The 20,320-nt window shown below is 37.7% G+C and overlaps 1 protein-coding gene across 4 annotated transcripts in view; it reads right to left on the bottom strand.

Annotated features, from left to right (window-relative positions):
- The window catches only part of UACA (uveal autoantigen with coiled-coil domains and ankyrin repeats), a 106,024-nt gene that overhangs the window by 35,767 nt on the left and 49,937 nt on the right, over positions 1-20,320 (bottom strand). For 2 of the 4 annotated variants that reach the window (XM_006866535.1, XM_006866536.1), the window contains 6 exons: positions 16,145-16,278; positions 9,082-9,170; positions 4,874-4,938; positions 3,985-4,042; positions 1,738-1,808; positions 1,542-1,648 (listed from right to left, as the gene is read on the bottom strand). In XM_006866535.1, the coding sequence (XP_006866597.1) occupies positions 1,542-1,648; positions 1,738-1,808; positions 3,985-4,042; positions 4,874-4,938; positions 9,082-9,170; positions 16,145-16,278 (524 nt within the window). Of the gene's footprint in view, positions 1-1,541; positions 1,649-1,737; positions 1,809-3,984; positions 4,043-4,873; positions 4,939-9,081; positions 9,171-16,144; positions 16,279-20,205; positions 20,245-20,320 lie in introns of those variants that run through there. The other 2 variants (XM_006866537.1, XM_006866538.1) reach the window with 2 other exon arrangements.

Genomic DNA, 20,320 nt, shown 5'->3' with positions numbered 1-20,320 from the left:
AAAAAAAAAAGGACCCTAGAAATTCTTTGTCTAGTCTCCCCTCCTTTTACTGGTGAGGAAACCAGGCCCCTAGTGAAATGCACACATTTCCCTCTTCCTGTCTTCAATTGTGAATACTGGATTTCACAAGGAAATTGAGCCACGCCTTTCCACTGTCTACTTCTTTTATATCTACTTCTTTTATATCCCATCCCTAGTACTTAACTAAATACAATATTCCATACACAACATGTATGAACTAAGTTTTGATTCTTAGATTTTTTAAATGCCACAGATAAAACAGAAAAGAAAAGAAACATATGTAGAGTATTGGAAACAGAGACCATAATTCCTTTTTACAACCATTTGCTGTCTAGTCTATATAATATACATTGCTCTACCTCATTGTTGTTGTTTTTTTGTGTGTGACTTCCAATGGAAAAACAGGTAAAAGTGCTTTGAAAAATATAAAATCTATGAAAACATAAGGTGTTATACTTGTATTAACTACATCATCCTTTTATGATCTTAAAAGCTATTTTTAAAATCAATTTTCTTAGTTAAGCTTGGAACCAGATTATGGTATCTGTAAAAACAAAGTAATAAAAACAAGTCACACCCTTAATAGCTACATTAATGATTTAAAGGCTGAAGAATTTCCTCCTTTAAGACATCTGACCAATATAAACAAAGAGCTATAAAAACTGACATCTAAAGATATTTTATCATATTTATTTACTTCCAATAAACTATAAACAACAGGACATATGTCTAAAAGAATAAAATAAGATCAACAGAAGTCAACAATCTCTTTAGGAATAATGTATAAAATCCCAGAAATTTTATACATTTTGTAATACTCCAATGAATGGAGGGAATATACTTCTGACACTTCATTGTTAGAAACGTTGTGACCATATATAGCAGAACTATAAGAAAGCACCAAGACACATCAGACCTATGGAAGGTAGAAAGGGAGAATTCTCAAGAGAAATTATTAGTGCCTGCTAACCCAAACAACATCATACAAAATAGGAAAAATGAACTATGGGAATCTTGAGGTACCGAAAGAGGATCCAGTTGGGAGGGGGCAGCTGCCAATTGTCCAGGCAAAGTCGCCTTGAGAAAATCAACACTGAAATAACATCCAACTCCAAGACACCCTAGAACCACTTTACTCTCGAGTCGCTGGGACTCATGTAGACAGTACACAGAACTTTTCTAGACTCATCTTCTCTGTTATCACCCTTTGCTGAAATTTCATGGGGAAAAAAATTTTTTTTTTTTTTTAAACTTTAAAATAACTGGGACACAATTCCTCATTCTTTTAGTTCATTGACCTGAACACAGACCTCAATCACTGTGTTTACTCAGCATTTACCCTGTCATCTTCCACTACTTCCCTCTCTATTCTTCCATCAACTGAAGAAGAGTGAGAAGAAAGAGTAAGCTGGGGAGGGGAAAACTCCGGTGGGTGGAAAAGCCAAGTTGGAAATAATGGAAGAATTTCATAATCACTCTGCATCCAACTCATCTCTGGGGAGCCATGATTAAAGAGTTACCTGTTCTGCTTATCTCTGGAATTAATATCTGCTCCTCTATCTATCAACATTTGGCATATTGTTGGCCGACACATCTGAGTAGCCAGGACAAGAGGTGTCCGCCCATCCTAAACAACGAGAAAAATAAGAGAGCGTTAACACAAGTCTCCCCCAACATGATTGCTAGAATACACAAAATACACAAAAACTGACTTACTCCATCTTTGGCATTCACAGAGGCCCCATGGTCACACAGCAGCTGAATGCTAGAAGGACAGTCTGCCATCGCTTTGGAGAACAAAGAAACACGATGAAACACATGGTGCTTGCTAGATCCACATAAGGCAGCAGTCCTTGAATTTCTAAACTACCAAACCTCACATTCTTCCCTCTCAGTTTAATACTGCAAACATGAATTTTCTATCTGAAAGTGGGTTAAATGACATCATTTTTTAAATTTTGTGTCATTTACTGGGGCAAAGGAATACTGTCAGCCTTGCAGAAGCCAAAAACGTACTACTATGCTAAGAATCAGTATCAATAATAGAAATCAAATTAGAATTTTCTATTTACCATTTATTTTTAAGCATAGTTATTAACTGACTTGATCTTTGCAATGCTAAGCTTTGTTCCTAAAGCATCATATTTATTTGTCTTATAAAACAGCCAGAGTCGATAAAATTTGACACACAATTCATATCTCTTCTCTTTAAGACAGGCTACAATATCTGCCCCGAGGGATGCAAAGGAGGAATCATCTGCCTAAAAATTATCTTAAAATCACACTATGCTTCTTCTCTGGCCAACACGAGAGTTCATATTTATATTGTTGCTGTTCATATTTATATTGTTAAGTGCTGTCGAGTCAGTTCTGACCCATAGCAACCTCATATGGAGTTTCCAAGGAGTACTGGTGGATTTGAACTGTCAACCTTGTGGTTCATTGTTGTTGTTGTTATGTGTTGTGGAGTCGGTTCTGACTCATAGCGACCCCATACAGGGTTTCCAAGGCTGTAAATCTTTATGGGAACAGACTGCCTCATCTTTCTCCTGCGGCACAGCTCGTAGTTTCGAACTGCTGACCCTGAGGTTAGCAGGCCGACTCATAACCACTACGCTACCAGAGCTCCTTTTGTGGTTCATAGTCCAGAGCTTATCCAGCAGTGTTTGTACAGATGAAGTATATTTTTAATAAAGACCACTTCGTGTACTGCAGAGAAAGTCCACGCACATGAAGGAGAGAATCGTTTCTGGGTTTTCTTTCCTTTGGCCTTCTACGCAAATTGTAGGAATTTCAGATTTAGAAAAGTCAGTCAAGAGGTCAGGCTTGCTTACATTCCCAAAACACTGAAGTATTTAAATTTTTGCATGATATTTTCTTTAAGGCACCTGAAGAATAATACAGATAAATTTAAATATACAAGTATGGTCAAGAAACTCTATGAAATAATATAAATGTTTCAGGACAGAGCACATTATAGTACTACAAAATTCAGCACCAACACCTCAAATCAAAACCACATTAATTACATTATATTAATTATATGTTAGGACTACCAGTGTGCTGGTGTAGGCTCCGCACTGGACTTCCTCCCACAGGGCAGCAGGTCAAACCCATCATTTGCTCCTCAGAAACTCTATACAAACTCTGTACGGAGTCGACTTGATGGCACTTAACAACAACAAAAACAGCAGGCACTACATGGGGAGTACTGGATTGAGAAACACAAGGCCCACCAGCTGCTCTGTGGGAGAAAAATGAGGCTTTCTGCTCCCACAAAGATTTCTAAACCTTGGACACCTACACAGGGTTGCTATGAGTCAGAACCGAGTCGACAACACTGAACAACCTAAGACACTACACGGAATGTAAGAGTGCAGTGGCTCTGTAATGAGTACGATACTGTAAACACCAAGGTTGGTGGTTTGAACTCACCAGCTGCTCTGCAGGAGAAAGATGAGGTTTTCTGCTACCACAAAAATGTACACCCTCAGAAACCCTATACAGGGTCACTATGAGTTAGAACCGATTTGACAGCACTTAACAATAACAACACAGAATTTAATTACAACCATCTATTGCAAGTAGTGTTGTATCATTAACATCAGTTTATAGATGAAAGAAACGAGGTTCAGACACATTATTAATTAGGTAAACGTAGTTTTGCCCACCAGTTACCACCGTAAATACGCACGCAGTAGCAGATTTCCTTGAATGTAGAATGATGGTTTATTCACCTTTGAACCTTCAGTACCTAGCAAACGGACTGTGCTATAAACATTGATAAAACTCTTTACGATGCGCAACCTTATCAATTTCAATTCTGAGTAAATAAAATTACTTACTACATCTTTGTTTCTTCATGAATTAAACAAATATAAACATGTTAAAACTCTGAAATTAAGTTAAATGTCTAGCCATTTTAACAGATTTTGTTTGCATCCAACTGAACACTTTGCTTACCTGCATCATGAAGTGCAGTTCGTCCTTGGAGGTCTGTGTGTTCAGTGGGACAATTGTACTGTAAAAACATAGGAACTTAGTAAGACAGAAGAGTTTTCTTTTAAAATTAATTATCTATACTGAAATGAACAGCTGTTCTTTAATCTTAAAATATTCCATTTATCAAAGAAATGGAAGAGTACTAGACAATCCACTAAATATTTTGACATGGAACAAATATAGTAACATTGCACCGCAAATTTAACAGTATTTCAACAAACAGGAAACCATATGTTACATTACAATAGCATGAGATATCAAAAATATGTTATTGTTTGTTTTGTTTTCAGCAAGAGTTCAAACCTGCACTACTGAATCAGAAAAACATATGAGTTCTGCTGTGTGCTTTAATGCAGAAATGTTCATGGTCATGTCCGATTGCAGCCTTTAACTGAAAAACTCACTCAGCCAGTTAGCTCATGGAACTGTGTAGCTGCCTGAGTAAATATTTAACTAATGATTTTAATACTATGTAGTCTGTTATCTGTGTTTACATAGAAAAATATGAATCCTATGTTGTAGTATTTTATCTTATATCATATATGAGACAACAGCAAATTCTAGTCTCCGGCTCATGTCAACAGGAAGGTCAAGTCTTTGTTATTTATTTTTAATACTTCGAGTTATGCAATTCACTTCCTCCGGAATTTTGCTCTTTATTGTTCACATTCCTTCATAAATGATGGAAAAAATATTATGTGTAAGCAAGTGGCCAAAATGAGCCCGCCATATTATTTGATTTCACATCCCAGACACACATTAAAAATACATCTATTACTAAAATGTAAAAAATAGAGTCAAAGTAATAATTGCTAAATTGTTAAAAACAAAACAAAACAAAAAAAACTACCTGTAGAAGCTTTTGCAGACACAATGCATGTCCATATTTTGCAGCCAGATGAAGAGCATTTCTTCCTAAGAGAGTAATAAGTAATTTAGGATCCGTTTGAAGTACTGTTTTTCTCATAATGTAAACAAAGAAATAAGATTCTTTTCCCATAATTAAGTTGACAGGATTATTTATTTGTGAGCATTTTAGTTTTAGTTTCTAAGATGCCTTACATTTCCATTGATTTCTCAAAAAAATAGATAGTATACACATCAAAACAATGATGTTGGAAAGAAAAACTAAACATGCAAAGCCCTGAAGAGCAGGGTCTTTCTTTTCCATCACCACTTGATCTCCTTGGCACAGATGAGTGTCTGGTGCAGAGCATGCACTTCAGTAAGGGGAGAAGGCCTGGTGCAACACTATAGAATAATCAGTGGTCACTTGAAACCAAAGGTTGGTGGTTCAAACCCACCGGCTGCTCATCAGGAACTGACAATGACACTTAACAGCAACAGCAATAGAAAGGGGAGAGTGAGAAAAAGGAGAAAGTAAAGAAAAAGAGAAGGGAGAAAGGGAGAAAAAGGAGGGAGAGAAGTATCTAGATTTTACTAAATAATGGCAATATCCAAATGGGCAGCGTGGACACAAAAAGTGGTGAAAGGTAATAGTCACACTTCAAAGACAGGATATTTTCTAACAATTATTTATGCTTCATGTAAAATCCACAGTTCATGAAGACATTTGTGCCTTTGCAAATGACCTCTTCAAAAACAGTGTAAATGAAAATGAACAAACTAAAGTAAGAGGTTATCAAATAACCTGAAGGGTTAGCTTTGAGTACTTGAAAAGGTCAACTTGCAGAGAACATTCTACTTCCAAACATTGTTTCTCCCAATCACATTTCTTTGCACATACATCTCTCATGGATGGTGAAAGATGTAAGAGTTTCCAATCTTTAATGTTCTTAATTTCCTATAATCTCACAAACTTCTTGAAACATAACTTTACAAGTAGATCTTTCTGCTAGACAAGAAGCAACAAGTTATGTGTCCTATTCACCTTATAAGTTAACTCTCACTAAATCTTACATGAGTTTAAGTAAGTGGACAGATCAGTTTTCCCAGGTCTGTTTCTGTGCTGCTACCTAAATAGGTTCTGGAACAAAAATCAGGGGAAATCCAGGTTTTTGAATAGGTACAGATAACAATATATTCAACCACACCTATACATCCTCTAATTACAAACATGGAAGATTTGATCACTTCAAATTTCAATTTGTAACTGTTCATGAAGTTTTCTAGAAACATTTCACACTGTAAAAGGTGGCTAGAGTAACAGGTATTTGCATGGGAAGTTAAGAGCATGGAATGGGCATTGTGGAGTGACACACGGTGGTAACTCTCCCTGGTATTCAGTGAAACCCCCCCAGAAACTGAGTCCCATAGAAATGTCAGGTCAGGACCAAGGACATACTAACCACCCCAGAAGTGGCAGCTAGAAATCAAGGGCAGATCAGATGGAAAGCATGTCAACATGAAAGACACCCAAAGTGGATGTCTGCTCACAGATACTCAAAACGGCACTGACTTGAAATCTACTCATTTTAAATATGCTTTTAACAAATAAAGTACACTGTTTAAGAACAGTGTTAGCAAATAAAGGAGGCAAGGTAAAGTCACTTTTTGATCAACTATCTCCATCTGGAGTATATCAGGCATTACCACAAAAGAGACAAGGTCTTTTCCCTCACGAAGGACAGCTCTAAGGTCAAATATAAAACAGAAAATTGTCTAAAAATATAACAGCATAATGGCAAGAAGAAAAGACGCAAATAACAAAACAAGACAGTTAAGCAGGGTGTGTGGGGCTGTAGGATAGGAAGTGCTATCTGCTGAGCTTGGGACAGTATTTGAGTCTGATCTGCTCTGATGGAGAGAGCACAAACCTCATTAGATTAGCCTCTAGGCAACAAAATGTCCACAGCAGAAAGAGACTTGTTTCAATCTGAATCAGCACAATCAACAAATGAAACATTATCAATCAACAAAAGCAACTTCTAGTAAGTAAACCAGGCTTGATTGATTGATTGCGCTGATTCCACCTACAAATAGTACCAACAATGCTACCTAATTCTTCTTTTTGGTTACATGAAGGGAGCTTCAAAAAGTATGTGGAAAAATGGAAATAAAAGATAATGAAATTTTTACATGAACTTTTTGAAGGATCTTCATAGATTTGTATAAACTGATTGAAGCTTCATGGAAACAGATATAATTGAACAAGTTCCTAATAGGGCAAGTCAAGTCTATACAAGAAAACTGTCAAGCAGTGGAGATGCAAGTTAAAATATCTCATTATTTCTTAAATCATTCAACACTTTATTAATCAACAAAATTTACAAAATATATTATGTACAATGGAGTCCTGGTGTGGCGCTGTGGATTAATGCGCCAGACTGCAAAGCTGTGTGAACTGCAAAGTCGGTGGTTAAAGCTCACCAGTCACTCCTCGGAAACCCTATACAGGGTCGCTATGGTCGGAACAGACTCGATGGCACTTAACAACAACAACAACAACGTTATGTACAATAAAAGCTCTGAAGAGGTATGATCAGTAAAAAAATTCTAAAAATAAATATCCTCCTACCTGAATAGAATACATAAGTATAAACACATTTGTAAGTCCATTCAGACCATTCAAAGGTGGCACACAGATTGACTTTGGTCTTCAATTTAGAATTTGATGTGTCTTTAAAGACTTTCCTCACTAACTTAACTAAATCTTAATCTCTTCTTCCATTTCTAAACACAGTGGTCCTTAACAGCATGATCTGATGGAAACCATGACATGGGTCATGGGAGAAAATAGAAGAGCTGTTAAGAAAATTCTCCTTTACAGCTTAATCCTATGTTTAATTGAATAACAAAAAAGAAGTGCAAAAAAATTGTTGGCAAAAATACCAGAGAACTAAGAATGACCATTGTAATGACTAGAACCCTAAGACACACATTAAAGAGAAGCAATTTGCTGTTGTTAAGTGTCATCGAGTCAGTTCTGACTCATAGCAGCCCTGTGTATAGGGTTTCCAAGGAGCGACTGGTGGGTTTGAACCACTACTCCTGCAGTCTTAATTGACCTTGCAGTCCAATGCTTATCCTACAGCACCACACCAGGACTCCATGAGAACTAATAGCTATATTTAAATGTATAAAGATCTATGTGGTGATGTGCAAACACACTTACACTGTAATGCCTTAAGTGGCAGACACAGGTAGAACTAAGTGCAGGCAGAAGACCAGGGGATACACAGATTTCAGTTGTTTCCAAGAATAATTTTTATTATCATACCTCTAGCTAACCAAACACACACTGGGTCTCCCTTTGAGACATAATGGTTAAGCACAGACTCTGAGTTCTATTTATTTAATAAAAGACCTTGGACAAGTTATCTCATGGCTCTGTGCCTCAGAGCCTCGTTGGGTTTACATGAGAATAAAATAGATTACACTCTGTGAGCTAGTTTTGTCATTCTCAGGACTGCTACTGTTGCAAAGAGGCAGTTAGTTCCCCTTCACAAGAAATGCACAACCAATGGCATCATGATTGTGAAGATTCTTATACTGAGTTGTATGGACATTTCAACTAAGTGGCCCCTAATGTTTCTTCCAAATCTGAGACTTTAAGATTCTGTCCTGGTACTGTGGGTTACTGTGCTAGACTGCAAAGCCATCTGAACTTACAGTTGGCAATTCAAGCTCACCAGCTGCTCCTCAGAAACCCTATATAGGGTCACTATGGGTCGGAACCAACTTGACGGCACTTCACAACAACAATACCGTTACCAAGACCAGCACTAGACTTCAAGTCTCCTCTTTCTGCCTGGGTCAGTCCAGTAACCCTTTCTCCTAAATGCCCTATAACATAACCACCCCTCACCATGACACTGAGAAGCAAAATTTTCTCAGCTATTTAAAAGTTAAAGATTAAGGAATTTTCTTTTTCAATCACACTGAGGTCTGTTTAAGAACATCAACCTACTCACAGTGACCCCGCAGGAGAGAGCAGTGTTTCAGAAGTTGTACGTCTTTACGGAGGCAGAATGCCAATACATCTTTCTCCCACAGAGCACTGGTGGGTTTGAACTGCCAACGTGCCAATGCTTAAGATGAAGAACATCAGTACTGGAAGAGATGTATGTTGGGTAACTGAAAACAGAGGGAACGTACCAGCAGTGTCACTAGCTGTAATATCAACTCCATGGAGAAGGATGGCATTCAAACACTCAAGATTTCCCTTTGAGGCCACAACATGGAAGCTAAACAAAAAGTAAATATTTGTTATTTCATGGAAACCACCAAAGGTCAACTTAAATGCTACATCAATCTTACTCTTTAAGCAATATACATATGCATATATGCACACATGTGTTTCAAAGGCTAGATTAGAACATCTATATGTTTAACACAAGCAAAAATAAACCTATTCCATATTACTTAAAACTAATGTTAATATACATTTATATACGGAGCCAATACTCCATTGTTATTATTGTGAGGTGTCGCTGAGTCAGCTCCAATTCATGGTGACCCTATCTATGTAGAGCAAAACCAAGCAGTGTCCGACCCTGCACCAGCCTCACAGCTGTTGTTATGTGGAGCCCATGGCTGCTGCCACCATGGCAATCCAACTCATTGCTCTTGTATGCAGACCCTCCACTTTATCAAGCATAATTTCTTTTCCATGTCCCTCCTGATAAAATGTCCGAAGTACAGGAGACACCTCCTTAGAACTTCCTTAATACCAAAAAATATTCTATGCTCAACAGCCTTAATTTTAGAACATTGATACTATTATAATATTGCTAATAACGTCGATTTAAAACAAACCCAAAAACTGGTGTTTGGGGCTTACAAAACACTTTAAAGAAACATCAGATGTTTTGATTCGCTGAAAATATAAACCGCCCAAACAAGTTACAGCAGAATGGTGAAACCACAGAATGATTAAAACACCTTTCCCTTCTCTTTAGAAATATCAAGCTAAAGCTGACAGGGAAAAGCCTTCAGATCAAACAAGTCAAGCGACACCTGAAAGGCATAAAAAAAGTGCACCTTCTTCCTTCCCAAACAGTTCCAGTTGCCCCTGAGTTCTTCCTTTTGCATACAGACCTGTATGACTGATATTGCATGCAAACATGTGTAACCAAACAAGTTCCCTCAGAAAGCGAGTCAAGAAACTTTAAACCATCACACTTTTCAGACTCCAGATCAAATAGCCCACGCTATTAATCAAAAAACATCTATAGTTTGTAATTACTGCAATGAAACGATGAGTATAAAACCGATGTTCTCCCATGTAAACTATCACTCAATTCACAATAAAAACTTTAAAAAAAAAAAAGTAGTTTTTTTTTAAGTTTTTATTGTGTAGGCTTCAGAAAGATCATGGAAAACTGGAATGAACAGATACTGGAATTGTTCCACCAACTTTCTGACATCTCCTCGTTTATTGTGCGCAACAGAAGAAGAGACACTAAATCCAAACTGGGGTTCAGTAGGATTTGCTGGTAAACTGGGGTTCAAAGAGACTGGAAGTCCTAAACAAAAAAAGACCACTGACTACTCTAAAGGTGCCAGGAGCTAAAGGATATGAACATGCTCAACATCTGCATCCCACATCGCATCAGTGAGGGTCTTCCCTCATTTAAAAACTATACGCCCCTGTAAATGTTACCACTCTCAGCAACCCATCCCTGCCTGTGGAGAATAGTATGTTTGAAAATGTTGGTTTCAGACAAAATAACAGTTTCACTCTAATTTCTTTATAGCCTATCAGTCTCTTCCCACTAACTGTAAGCTCAACAGAAGCATGAATCCCTGCCTGTTTTGTTTCTTAGTCAATCTCCAATGCCAGTTAACAGTGCCAGGGGGATGGCAGTGCCCCAAGTATCTAAACAAACGTCTGAAGAGGAGACAAAAGTCTGAAGAGAGCTTGCAAATTCATTTGCAGATAAGACAACACTCAGTCATACGACTCTCTTATCATGAGGGAAGATATAGATGCAAACTGGAGACCAAAGCACAGCTATGTAATGCAGGCATGGTGTTCAATGTGATTTAGAGAAAAAGAAGTATTTCTGGTAAGAGGAATATACCAAGAGTCAGGTAAATTCTCATTTTAGCAGAATAATTCAACTGTCATATGGCTGGGGTGAGTATCATTGAACCTCTCTGCAACACAAAAATAGGAAATTATACTCTGCAAGGAACCAATAGAACATTGAGAAATGTTAATTTCCATGAAGCAGAGAGACTTAGTTTCTCAATAAGCTGGGAGGTATCATTTTTGCTTTGTTTTAATTTCTGAGCTCATGATATTTAGAAGACCTCTTTCTTCACAACAGATCCACATTATGTGATGATGTCTAAGGGCAGAAATCACAGCACGTTGACAACGCATTATTAATACTGGTGTACTATGAACAGCACATACTCCTCAGAAAAAGTTACAGCAATCACTTAAATGTAGAGAAAGGAAACTTAAAAACTGCTTTATAGGAAACTCCTTTGAAATGAAAAAAAAAATCAATTTAATAGAGCCATTTTTAAGAGTTCAGATACACGAGTAGGCTTTTTTTTTTTTTTTTAAAAAAAGTAAGACATGGCCTCCCACTTCCATAATGGGAGATCCAGGAAATATGGATAAACCTTGCCTCTAAGGACAACTAGAAAAGCTACAGAAAATATAAACATCTGCTTGAAAGTATCAGTGAGCTAACAAGACAGCGGAAATCACGAGGCTAGGGTACAGTAAAAGACATAAGTGCAGGGAAGTGACCTGGTACTTGAGACCACTTTCCTCTGGAAGCACAGTTATTTCCCCAAGACCAACTAGGAGACTGAGCGGCACACTTTGACAGCTCTGAGGGGTGGGAGACAGGAACTGGAGTGTATGGCTCTCCAAGTGGCAGTGGGGACCCTTGGTAAACTTGCCCCATCTGGGGTCGGGACCCTATAGGGCTACACCTTAGGAGAGGGACAGACAGGAAGAAAAGACCCACTTGACATCACTGCTAAACTTCAAATATTTCAGTTCTTGAAATGACACTGAGGCCAAGATGCATAAATTATTTCTGTCTTAAATTAACCTTTCTTTCCCCCTAAAACAAAATTCTAAACCATATTGCTTTTTTCATTACATATAGTACATAGAATATATTTGTAGCATGTCCATTATACAAAATACTTTCATTAAGGAATTCTAGGAAATAATTTTACTTCCTACAGTGAAAACCTCAAACACTAATATTACTGAAATATTTTTCCAAACTAAAGTTCAATGTTCATAACATTACAGTAAACTTTTATTATAATTTTGACCATTAATGTAAACAATTGCACACAAAACTGAATCTTAGATTTAAAAAACTGACACACATTGATTTAAAATATCCAAACTCGGGATCAGTAAAACAAAACAGAAGGTTTCACTTTAGAGTTTCAGATAAAAGAAAAGAGCGTTCCTTAGCATTTAATAACCTAGAGTTTGGAAAGGAAATAAATAAAACTAAAAAAAAAACTAATCAGAAAAGTCACTAATAGATATTAAATTACCACTATTTACACTGTGAGCTTAATATTTAGTAAAAAATAGAAGACAGGACTCAGAATAATCAGTGTTTTGGTAGCTATCAAATTGCCTACTTGATAAAATTATACCACTATAAACTTGATACATTCCAAACTTTATTGCTTCTAAAAACTCCTTAATTTATGGTCATGCTTTGCTATCTTTCCAGCATTCCAAGGTAGAGACTCACATCAAACATTAACTGTTCATCTCCTAGCACTCATTTCTATATTTAGTAATCTGGTTTCCAGTTATAATATCCTAAATGAACTCATGTAAGTATGAAATTGAGAGGAATTCAGGAAATAAAAACTTTCCACTTCTAACTTTGGAAAATTTCCCAAATAAGATTTTGTTGTTTTGTTTTGAACATTTTATTATGCTTTAGGTGAAAGTTAACAAAGCAAATTAGTTTACCATTCAACAGTTCATACGAAAGTTGTTCCATGACGTTGGCCGCAGTCCCCAAAATGTGTCAGCACTCTCCCGTTTCGACCCTGGGTTCTCGGCTTCCATGATTAGTCCCCATGCTCCTTCCTGCCTTTGCATCTTCATGTTCAGACAAACACTTCTCCCCTTGGTCTCCTACAGTTGAGTGTTCTAAGGAGCACATTCCTCATGGGTGTTATTATCTACTTTTGGGGACTATTATTTGACTAGAAGATGATCTCAAGAAGTGACTTCAGTTCCAAGTTAGAAAGGTGTCTTAAGGATATAGTCTGGGGGTTCCTTGGACTCAGGCAGGCAAGTCTGGTCTTATTTGTGGATCTGAATTTCGTTTGACATTTTTCTCCCACTCTAACCAGGACCTTCTGTTGTATTCTTGGTCACGGCAGTCAGCAGTGGTGTCCAGGCATCGTCTAGTTCCTCAGGTCTCAGACTAGTGAAGGCTGTGGTTCACTGGACAACACATTAGTCCCATGGACTAACTACTCCTTTGATCTGGTTTTCTTCACCCTCCTTTGCTCCAGACAGGAAGAGACTAATGGTTGTAGCTTAGATGGGTGCTCACAAGCCTTTAAGAGCACAGATGCTACTCATTTCAGCAGGCTATAGAACATTAGCTAAGGAACTATGCTATGCCGATTGACCTAGCTACACTCTAAACCCACGGTCATTAGCCTTCACACCCAGTAGGTACACTAGTCCCAGAGGTGTTTGGTAATGTCTCAAAAAGCTTCCATAGCTGTGCCCCATTTGCTTTATTATCTATATGAATATACCTGCAGTACATACAATTATATATTTATTTAGAAATAGCCACATCTTTACTTGTCTATGCATAGGGGTGTACTCTCATACAACCTTCCTCATCTGTTTAGAATATGAGGGGACTTGAAAAGCTTCATGGAAATTTTTCATTGTTTAGTTCAATTTTTCCACACACTTTCTGAAGTCACCTCATACATATCTGGGAGTTCTGATGGCACTGCATGATATGCACAGGACTTCGAACCAAACAGGTCAGCAGTTCAAACCCAGCAGCCACTCCAAGGGAGAAAGATAAAGCTTTCTGCTCCCATAAAGAGTTACAGCTCCAGAAACCCTAGACAGGGTCGCTATCAGTAAAACCTGACTTAACGGCACCTAACGGCAATGCACATACCTCCTGATTCATAGTGATCCTACATAGGATTTCCGAGGAGCAGATGATGAATTCGAACTGCTAACCTTGCAGTTCAAATGGACTTTCTGGTCCAGTGCATTATCCCACAGCAGCACAGCAGGACTCCACCTAGTTTTACACCCACTCAGCAATGGTTACTGCCGTGCTGTCTGTTTGTGTATGCTAGACATGGCACGGCTGCCTTGCATTCTGGCGGTCCTCTCATTGTCTGCCTTTGCCTTGGTAACATTGTGCTGACTTCTCACGTTGTACACTGCCTTTCCTGTCACCAAAATTAATACATCTAACTTGTTAGTGATTCTGCCTCCCTTATCCTACCATCCTTGGTAATTACCAAAGAATATTTATTTCTGTGTATTATATCTTTTCTTGATTTTTTTTTTTATAATAGTGGTTTCAAACAGTATTTGTCCTTTTATGACTGACTTGTAGTTCGCTCATCATAATGTCTTCCAAATTCACCCATGTTATAAGATGTTGCATGGTTTCATTTTTATTTTGTATCATTGCGTAATATTCTATTATATATAGATAATCATAGTTTGTTTAGCCATTCATCTACTGATGGACACTCAGGTTGTTCCCATCCTTTTGTTATTGTGAATGATTCTGCAAGCAACATAGATGTGCATATATCTATTCATGTCCATTCATGTACGTAGGAATGGAATTGCTGAACCATATTTCTAGCCTTTTAAAGATGGGGCATATGGATTTGAGTCCTGGTGTGGCACTGTAGAATAAGCACTGGACAGCTAACCACAAGGTCTGCAGTTCAATCCCACCAACCACTCATTGGAAACCCAATACGGGGTTCACTATGAGTCAGAATCAACTCAATGGCACTTAACAAAACAATACTGTTTCCCATAGTGGTTGTACCAGTTTACATTCCCACGAACAGTGTATGAGAGTCCCAATCTCCCCACAAGCTCGCCAGCATTTATTATTTTGATCAGTGCCATTCCTGCCCGGGTGAGATGGTATCTTGCTACAGTTTTCACAATGTTAAGTCTTCACATTCACAAGCACGGTATGTTTTTCCATTTATGTAGGTCTCTCTTGACTTCCTGCAGTAGTGTCTTCTATTTTTCTTTGTGTTAAGTCAGCCTTTGATGCCCCTTGTTAGATTCAGTCTTAAAAATGTTATCCTTTGTAGGGGTTATTGTAAATGGCATTATTCTCCTGATTTCCTTTTAGGAGTTTTGTTTTTATAAAGGAATCCAACTGATTTTTGTGTTGATCTTGATCCTTCCCAGATAAGACTTTTAACTGGTAGAGTTAATGGGGGGTCATAATAGAATGAAGGAGGCTTTCCGCTCCCGTAAAGATTTACAGACTCGGAAACCCTGTACAGGGTCGCTATGAGTCGGAACCGACTCCACGGCACATAACCACCACAATCCAACAGTTCTCTATCCTCAACGGGATGTCATGAAGATCTGAGAGGGGTGGGAGAGAAATCAATCGTATGCTTCATAAGCACATACACCAGTCAGGAATCCTCCTCAGGAACACAGAAATAAGGCAGTGGGCTCACGCCTGAGTCTCTTTAAGGCACACCAGTTAACTCTGTGGGGTGGGTGGCAAAGAAAGTGTCATTTACATACTTCAAAGTCAGAAAGTTTGGGCACACCTCTTAGTTCAGGGAATTAACATGAGATACCGAACTATTTAATCTTTATAAACCTTTCCCTACTTCTTTTATGGGCTGCTGCAAGGGTTAAACATGATTAAGAATATGAAAAGAAAACAAACCAAAAAAACTACAAATATATCAAGGGCTACTGTTTGTCATGGCACTTAAACAACCAGACTGGGTAGCACTCTAGTATTCTCTCTAGATTGGCAATTTTTCAAACGGACACTTAGTCTATGATGTTTAAAAGATCTCTGGAAATTATTATACTGCTGGTTTGGGTAAAGACTTTTTAAATTAAAAAGCTGGTAACCACAACTAACAAATTTCATTTGTATCCTAAGGGTCTACCCAAATTACCTTAAGATTTGCTTTTGTCATCAGTCATACTTACGCAGATCTGCCTTCGACATCTAGTTTGCCTGGATTGACCCCTTTCTTAGTAAGGATTGAGGACACTTTTTCGACATCCCCCCGTTCTGCTGCTTTCATCAAGCGGTCATCATATTTACTCCAATCTGCTACATGCTGCAAAAAAGGAAAACATGGCATACTGGATGAGTAAGACTTGAGAAGAAAAGGGAAAACAGTCCTTCCTGCACACCACACCAAACACTTGTTTTCCAGTGGTATCTAACTGTCCTTCTCCCAGGTGTGCTGCCTTGACTAGAATGGCACAGTTATAAAAACCTTTCCAAAGCAGTTATAAGACCTTACAAGAAACATTTTTAATCCTACTTTTAAGAAAAATCATCTTTCTCACGTTCTCTGCACACATAGATTGAAAATAACAAATAATCATTTATACACACATTCAACAGACTTCAGGGCAAAGAAAGAAAATTAAAAATTGTTGACCACCTACCGCATGATTGGCAAAAATTACTCAAACAACCCTAGAAAACTAAAACTATTATCCCCAATTAAAACTGAAAGAAATCAAGGCCACTAGATGTCTTAAAGTGGCCCAAACATTACTTCTCCAGTTTCCTTATCAGTGTGCTATTCATATTCCCTATGCATGCTCTCAGACTTGGCTCTGATATGTATTTCCCTAGACCCTTACTGCAGGGGAATTCTGTAGACATTTTTTAAAGTCTCTCCTTTTTTATTTAAAAAGTATTGATAGGAATATGAGGGTCAGTCAAAAGGTATTGCTACAAAACCACAGACATCTTTATTCAACAAAAATATCAAAATGAGCAGCTACTGTTTCTTGATACCATCTCCAATGAGGTCTATCTACTTCTGAAGGCAGTGTTTCCATCTCTCTAAACCTTCCCCCACAAAGAATTTTGCACTCTTCGATTTGCACGTCAAAACAACTGTTTTGACATCATGGAAGGACTCATTCATGTTCCATTTAAATGGATGTTGAGTTTTAGGAACAAAAATCAGTCTAAAAGGGCAAGAGCAGATCTATAGGGTAGGTCAGGTAAGGTTTCCCAATGAACTTCTCATTAGGAAGACCTTGCTCCGCTGGAAGAATTAGCAGGTTCATTGTTGTGATGTAAAAAAATTCCCCAGTCTAACTTTCTAGGCCTTTTTCTCACCAATACACATTCCAATTTTCTTACAACATTTTCATAAAAAGTTCCTGTGATTGTCCTGTATCCTTTGAGAAAATCAATCAAGATTATCCCTTGTTGTGTTGTTGTTGTTGAATGCTATCAAGTCGATCTGACTCATAGTGTCCCTGTATAGGATTTCCGAGGAGCAGCTGGCGAGTTTGAACCGCCGACCTCGCAGTTCAAACTGATCTTACAGTCCTGTACATTATCCGGCAGCACCACACCAGGACTCCCCTGGAGTCCCAAAGTACTGAGTGTATTTTTATTGAAGAACTGAGTATGTATTACTAGGAGAACTTGTCTGCAGCCATTCACTGATTGCAGTTGTTGATAAGTGCCATCGAGTCAGTCCGGACTCACAGTGACCCTGTATAGGGTTTCTGAGGAGTAGCTGGTGAGTTTGAACTGCCGACCTTGCAGTTCAAAGCAACCATGTGGTTGAGTGCTTACCAAACTATAGCGCCACACAGAGACAAGCTTAAATACATTTTGTTTGGCATTAATCCAGGCACTGATGAGCCGGAGCCCTACTAGCAATACTTGCTAACTTACCCTCACATACTTGAGAAGGCAAAATCATTTTATTTTTATCTCTTTATAAGTAAGGTCCTGGTGTGGCATTGTGTGGTAAGCACTGGACTGCAAGTTCTGTTTGAACCACAAAATCGATGGTTCAAATTCACCAGCCACTATAGTCTAACATTGTTGTTGTTGTTGTTGTTAAGTGCTGTCGAGTCAATTCTGACCCACAGTGACCCTGTACAGGGTTTCCAAGGAGCAGCTGTTGAGCTTGAACCACTGACCTTGCAGTTCAAATGACTTTGCAGGCTGACTCATTAGCCCACAATGCCACAACTGCTTTCTCTGTTGACCCAATATGTTGTTCTTGCTGTTGTTAAGTGCCATCAAGTTGATTCCAATATATTAGAATGGAGTCCTGGTGTGGTACTGTGGGTAATGTACCAGACGGCAAAGGTCGGCGGTTCAAGTTCACCAGCTGTTCCTCTGAGACCCTATATAGGGTCATATGGGTTGGAATCAACTTGACAGCACTTAACAACAACAACAACATATATTAGAATTAAAAGAACTACACTATACATAGGAAAAACTAAAAAGACTTTTAAAAGTATTAGCTAAAATAATAAGATTACAGGTGACTCATTTACTCATTTCATTTTTTTTAGACTCAACACGTAGGAGGGGCGTCAAAAAGTTTGTGGTAAAAATCCATTATCTTTCTATTCCAATTTTCCATGAACTTTATGAAGCTTCTTCATATTGCTTTTATAAAATAAAAAATTTTACTTTTAACAAAAACTCAATGAACATACATTTAAAAGATCAAGAGTAGTGTCTTTTCTTTTGTTTTTACATGTAGCATACAATATATAGTTTAATTGTATCAAGGTACTTGTTAACGTTGGAAAAAATATATTCAAGACATTCTCAAGACAATTATACTGCTGTTGTTGTTAAGTGCCATGGCATCAACTCATAGGGTTTCCAAGGAGTGGCTGGTGACTTTGACCTGCTGACTTTGTGGTTCAAACCAACTTTGAAGTCCAGTGCATTAACCCACAGCACTACACCAGGACTCTTAGTAAATGGAAATGTTAAAACAGAACTAAAACCCACACATTTTAACAGGTAAAGTTCTAACCTTTTCAAATAGTATGCCAACTTACTGCTAAATTCTAAGCTAACTCCAGTATTATTTCTGGAACAAAAAAGATGTCCGTGCTTTTCTTAGTTTACAAAGCAAATCTTATGTCCACATATACCATAACAAATCTCTGTAGGGAAAAAAAAAAATCTCTTAACACAAGCATACCCTGTAATTGCTTGATAAATGATTATTTTATATATCTTTTCAGGCTCCTGGTGTGGTGTTGTTGGGTAAGCACTGAACTGCTAACCACAAGATCAGTAATTCAAACCCACCAGTCACTCTTCAGAAACCTTACACAGGTCATTATGAATTGGAATCAACTCCAACTCCGTAGCACTTAACAACAATCCTCCCCAAACATCAGAAAAGTCATCACCACCAATATTCTTGGTAAATAATCAATGTAGTCACTAAATATGTGAAGTGAAAAATTAATATGAAAAATGATAGTACATTAAAATTATAACTCTCTCCTGACATTCACTATTTTAATGAAGTCTATTTCAAATACATATACAAACTTCAGAATTGGTGTCTCTAAATTTTAAATTTGTGGTTGAAGCCACTTCCTCCTAAATTTAAAAGAGTTCAAACTGCAACACTGAGTTGAAAGTAACCCTATTTATTAGCTCAAATTCAAATTACATTTTAGATTTCACCTTTCTTTAGCCTCAAAACAAAACAGTTTTGTGGTTCTCAACTGGAGAGGGGTAGTGGATGTAGGCTTTAGAGGCATTGTGTTTTCAAATGCCTAAGGGATTAAGTCATGTTTAGCACACAAATACGTGCCCTAAATTGATTAGTTTATCCTTGCAAATAAAGCAATCTTAACCTCAGTACCAAAGTAAACGTACTGGTAGAAAAAGAAGGTACACCTTTAAGCACTAAAAAGTTGTGAAATCCAAAACCGGGGCTTTTTCAGAGATAACTAAGCACCGTTTTCTATTCTATTCCTCCCAGCACTGCTTTCAGAAAGGTCTGCCACATTGTCAGTTAACAGTAATACTGTCCGGTTATTAAGAGTTTATGTTATGCTTTTTAAGCCAACTTCTGTTTTCACAAACCACTAATCAACTAAATCACAAACAAAATCAATCAATCAAAGACACCAAAAGCTTGTTTTAAAAAAACTAGTGGTACAGTATAAAAGAATACAGTTGAAAAAGCCTAGCTGAAGAGTCATTTGTTATACTAGACTACAGGGATACCTACTCTGTTTTTAGAAGCACAAGAAAGCCAACACTTCATCATAGACAGTTTCTTGTTGCTAACAGCAAACTGCTTCGCATTAAATTACAAATCTCTGTAGTTTACAAAGCCTAACCTC

The sequence above is a fragment of the Chrysochloris asiatica genome, unplaced genomic scaffold (genome assembly GCF_000296735.1).
Source record: "Chrysochloris asiatica unplaced genomic scaffold, ChrAsi1.0 scaffold00092, whole genome shotgun sequence".
In the NCBI taxonomy this organism is placed as follows: Eukaryota; Metazoa; Chordata; class Mammalia; order Afrosoricida; family Chrysochloridae; genus Chrysochloris; species Chrysochloris asiatica.
The sequence above is the reverse complement of the archived record's forward strand: the minus strand, read 5'-3'. Positions and strand labels throughout refer to the sequence as shown.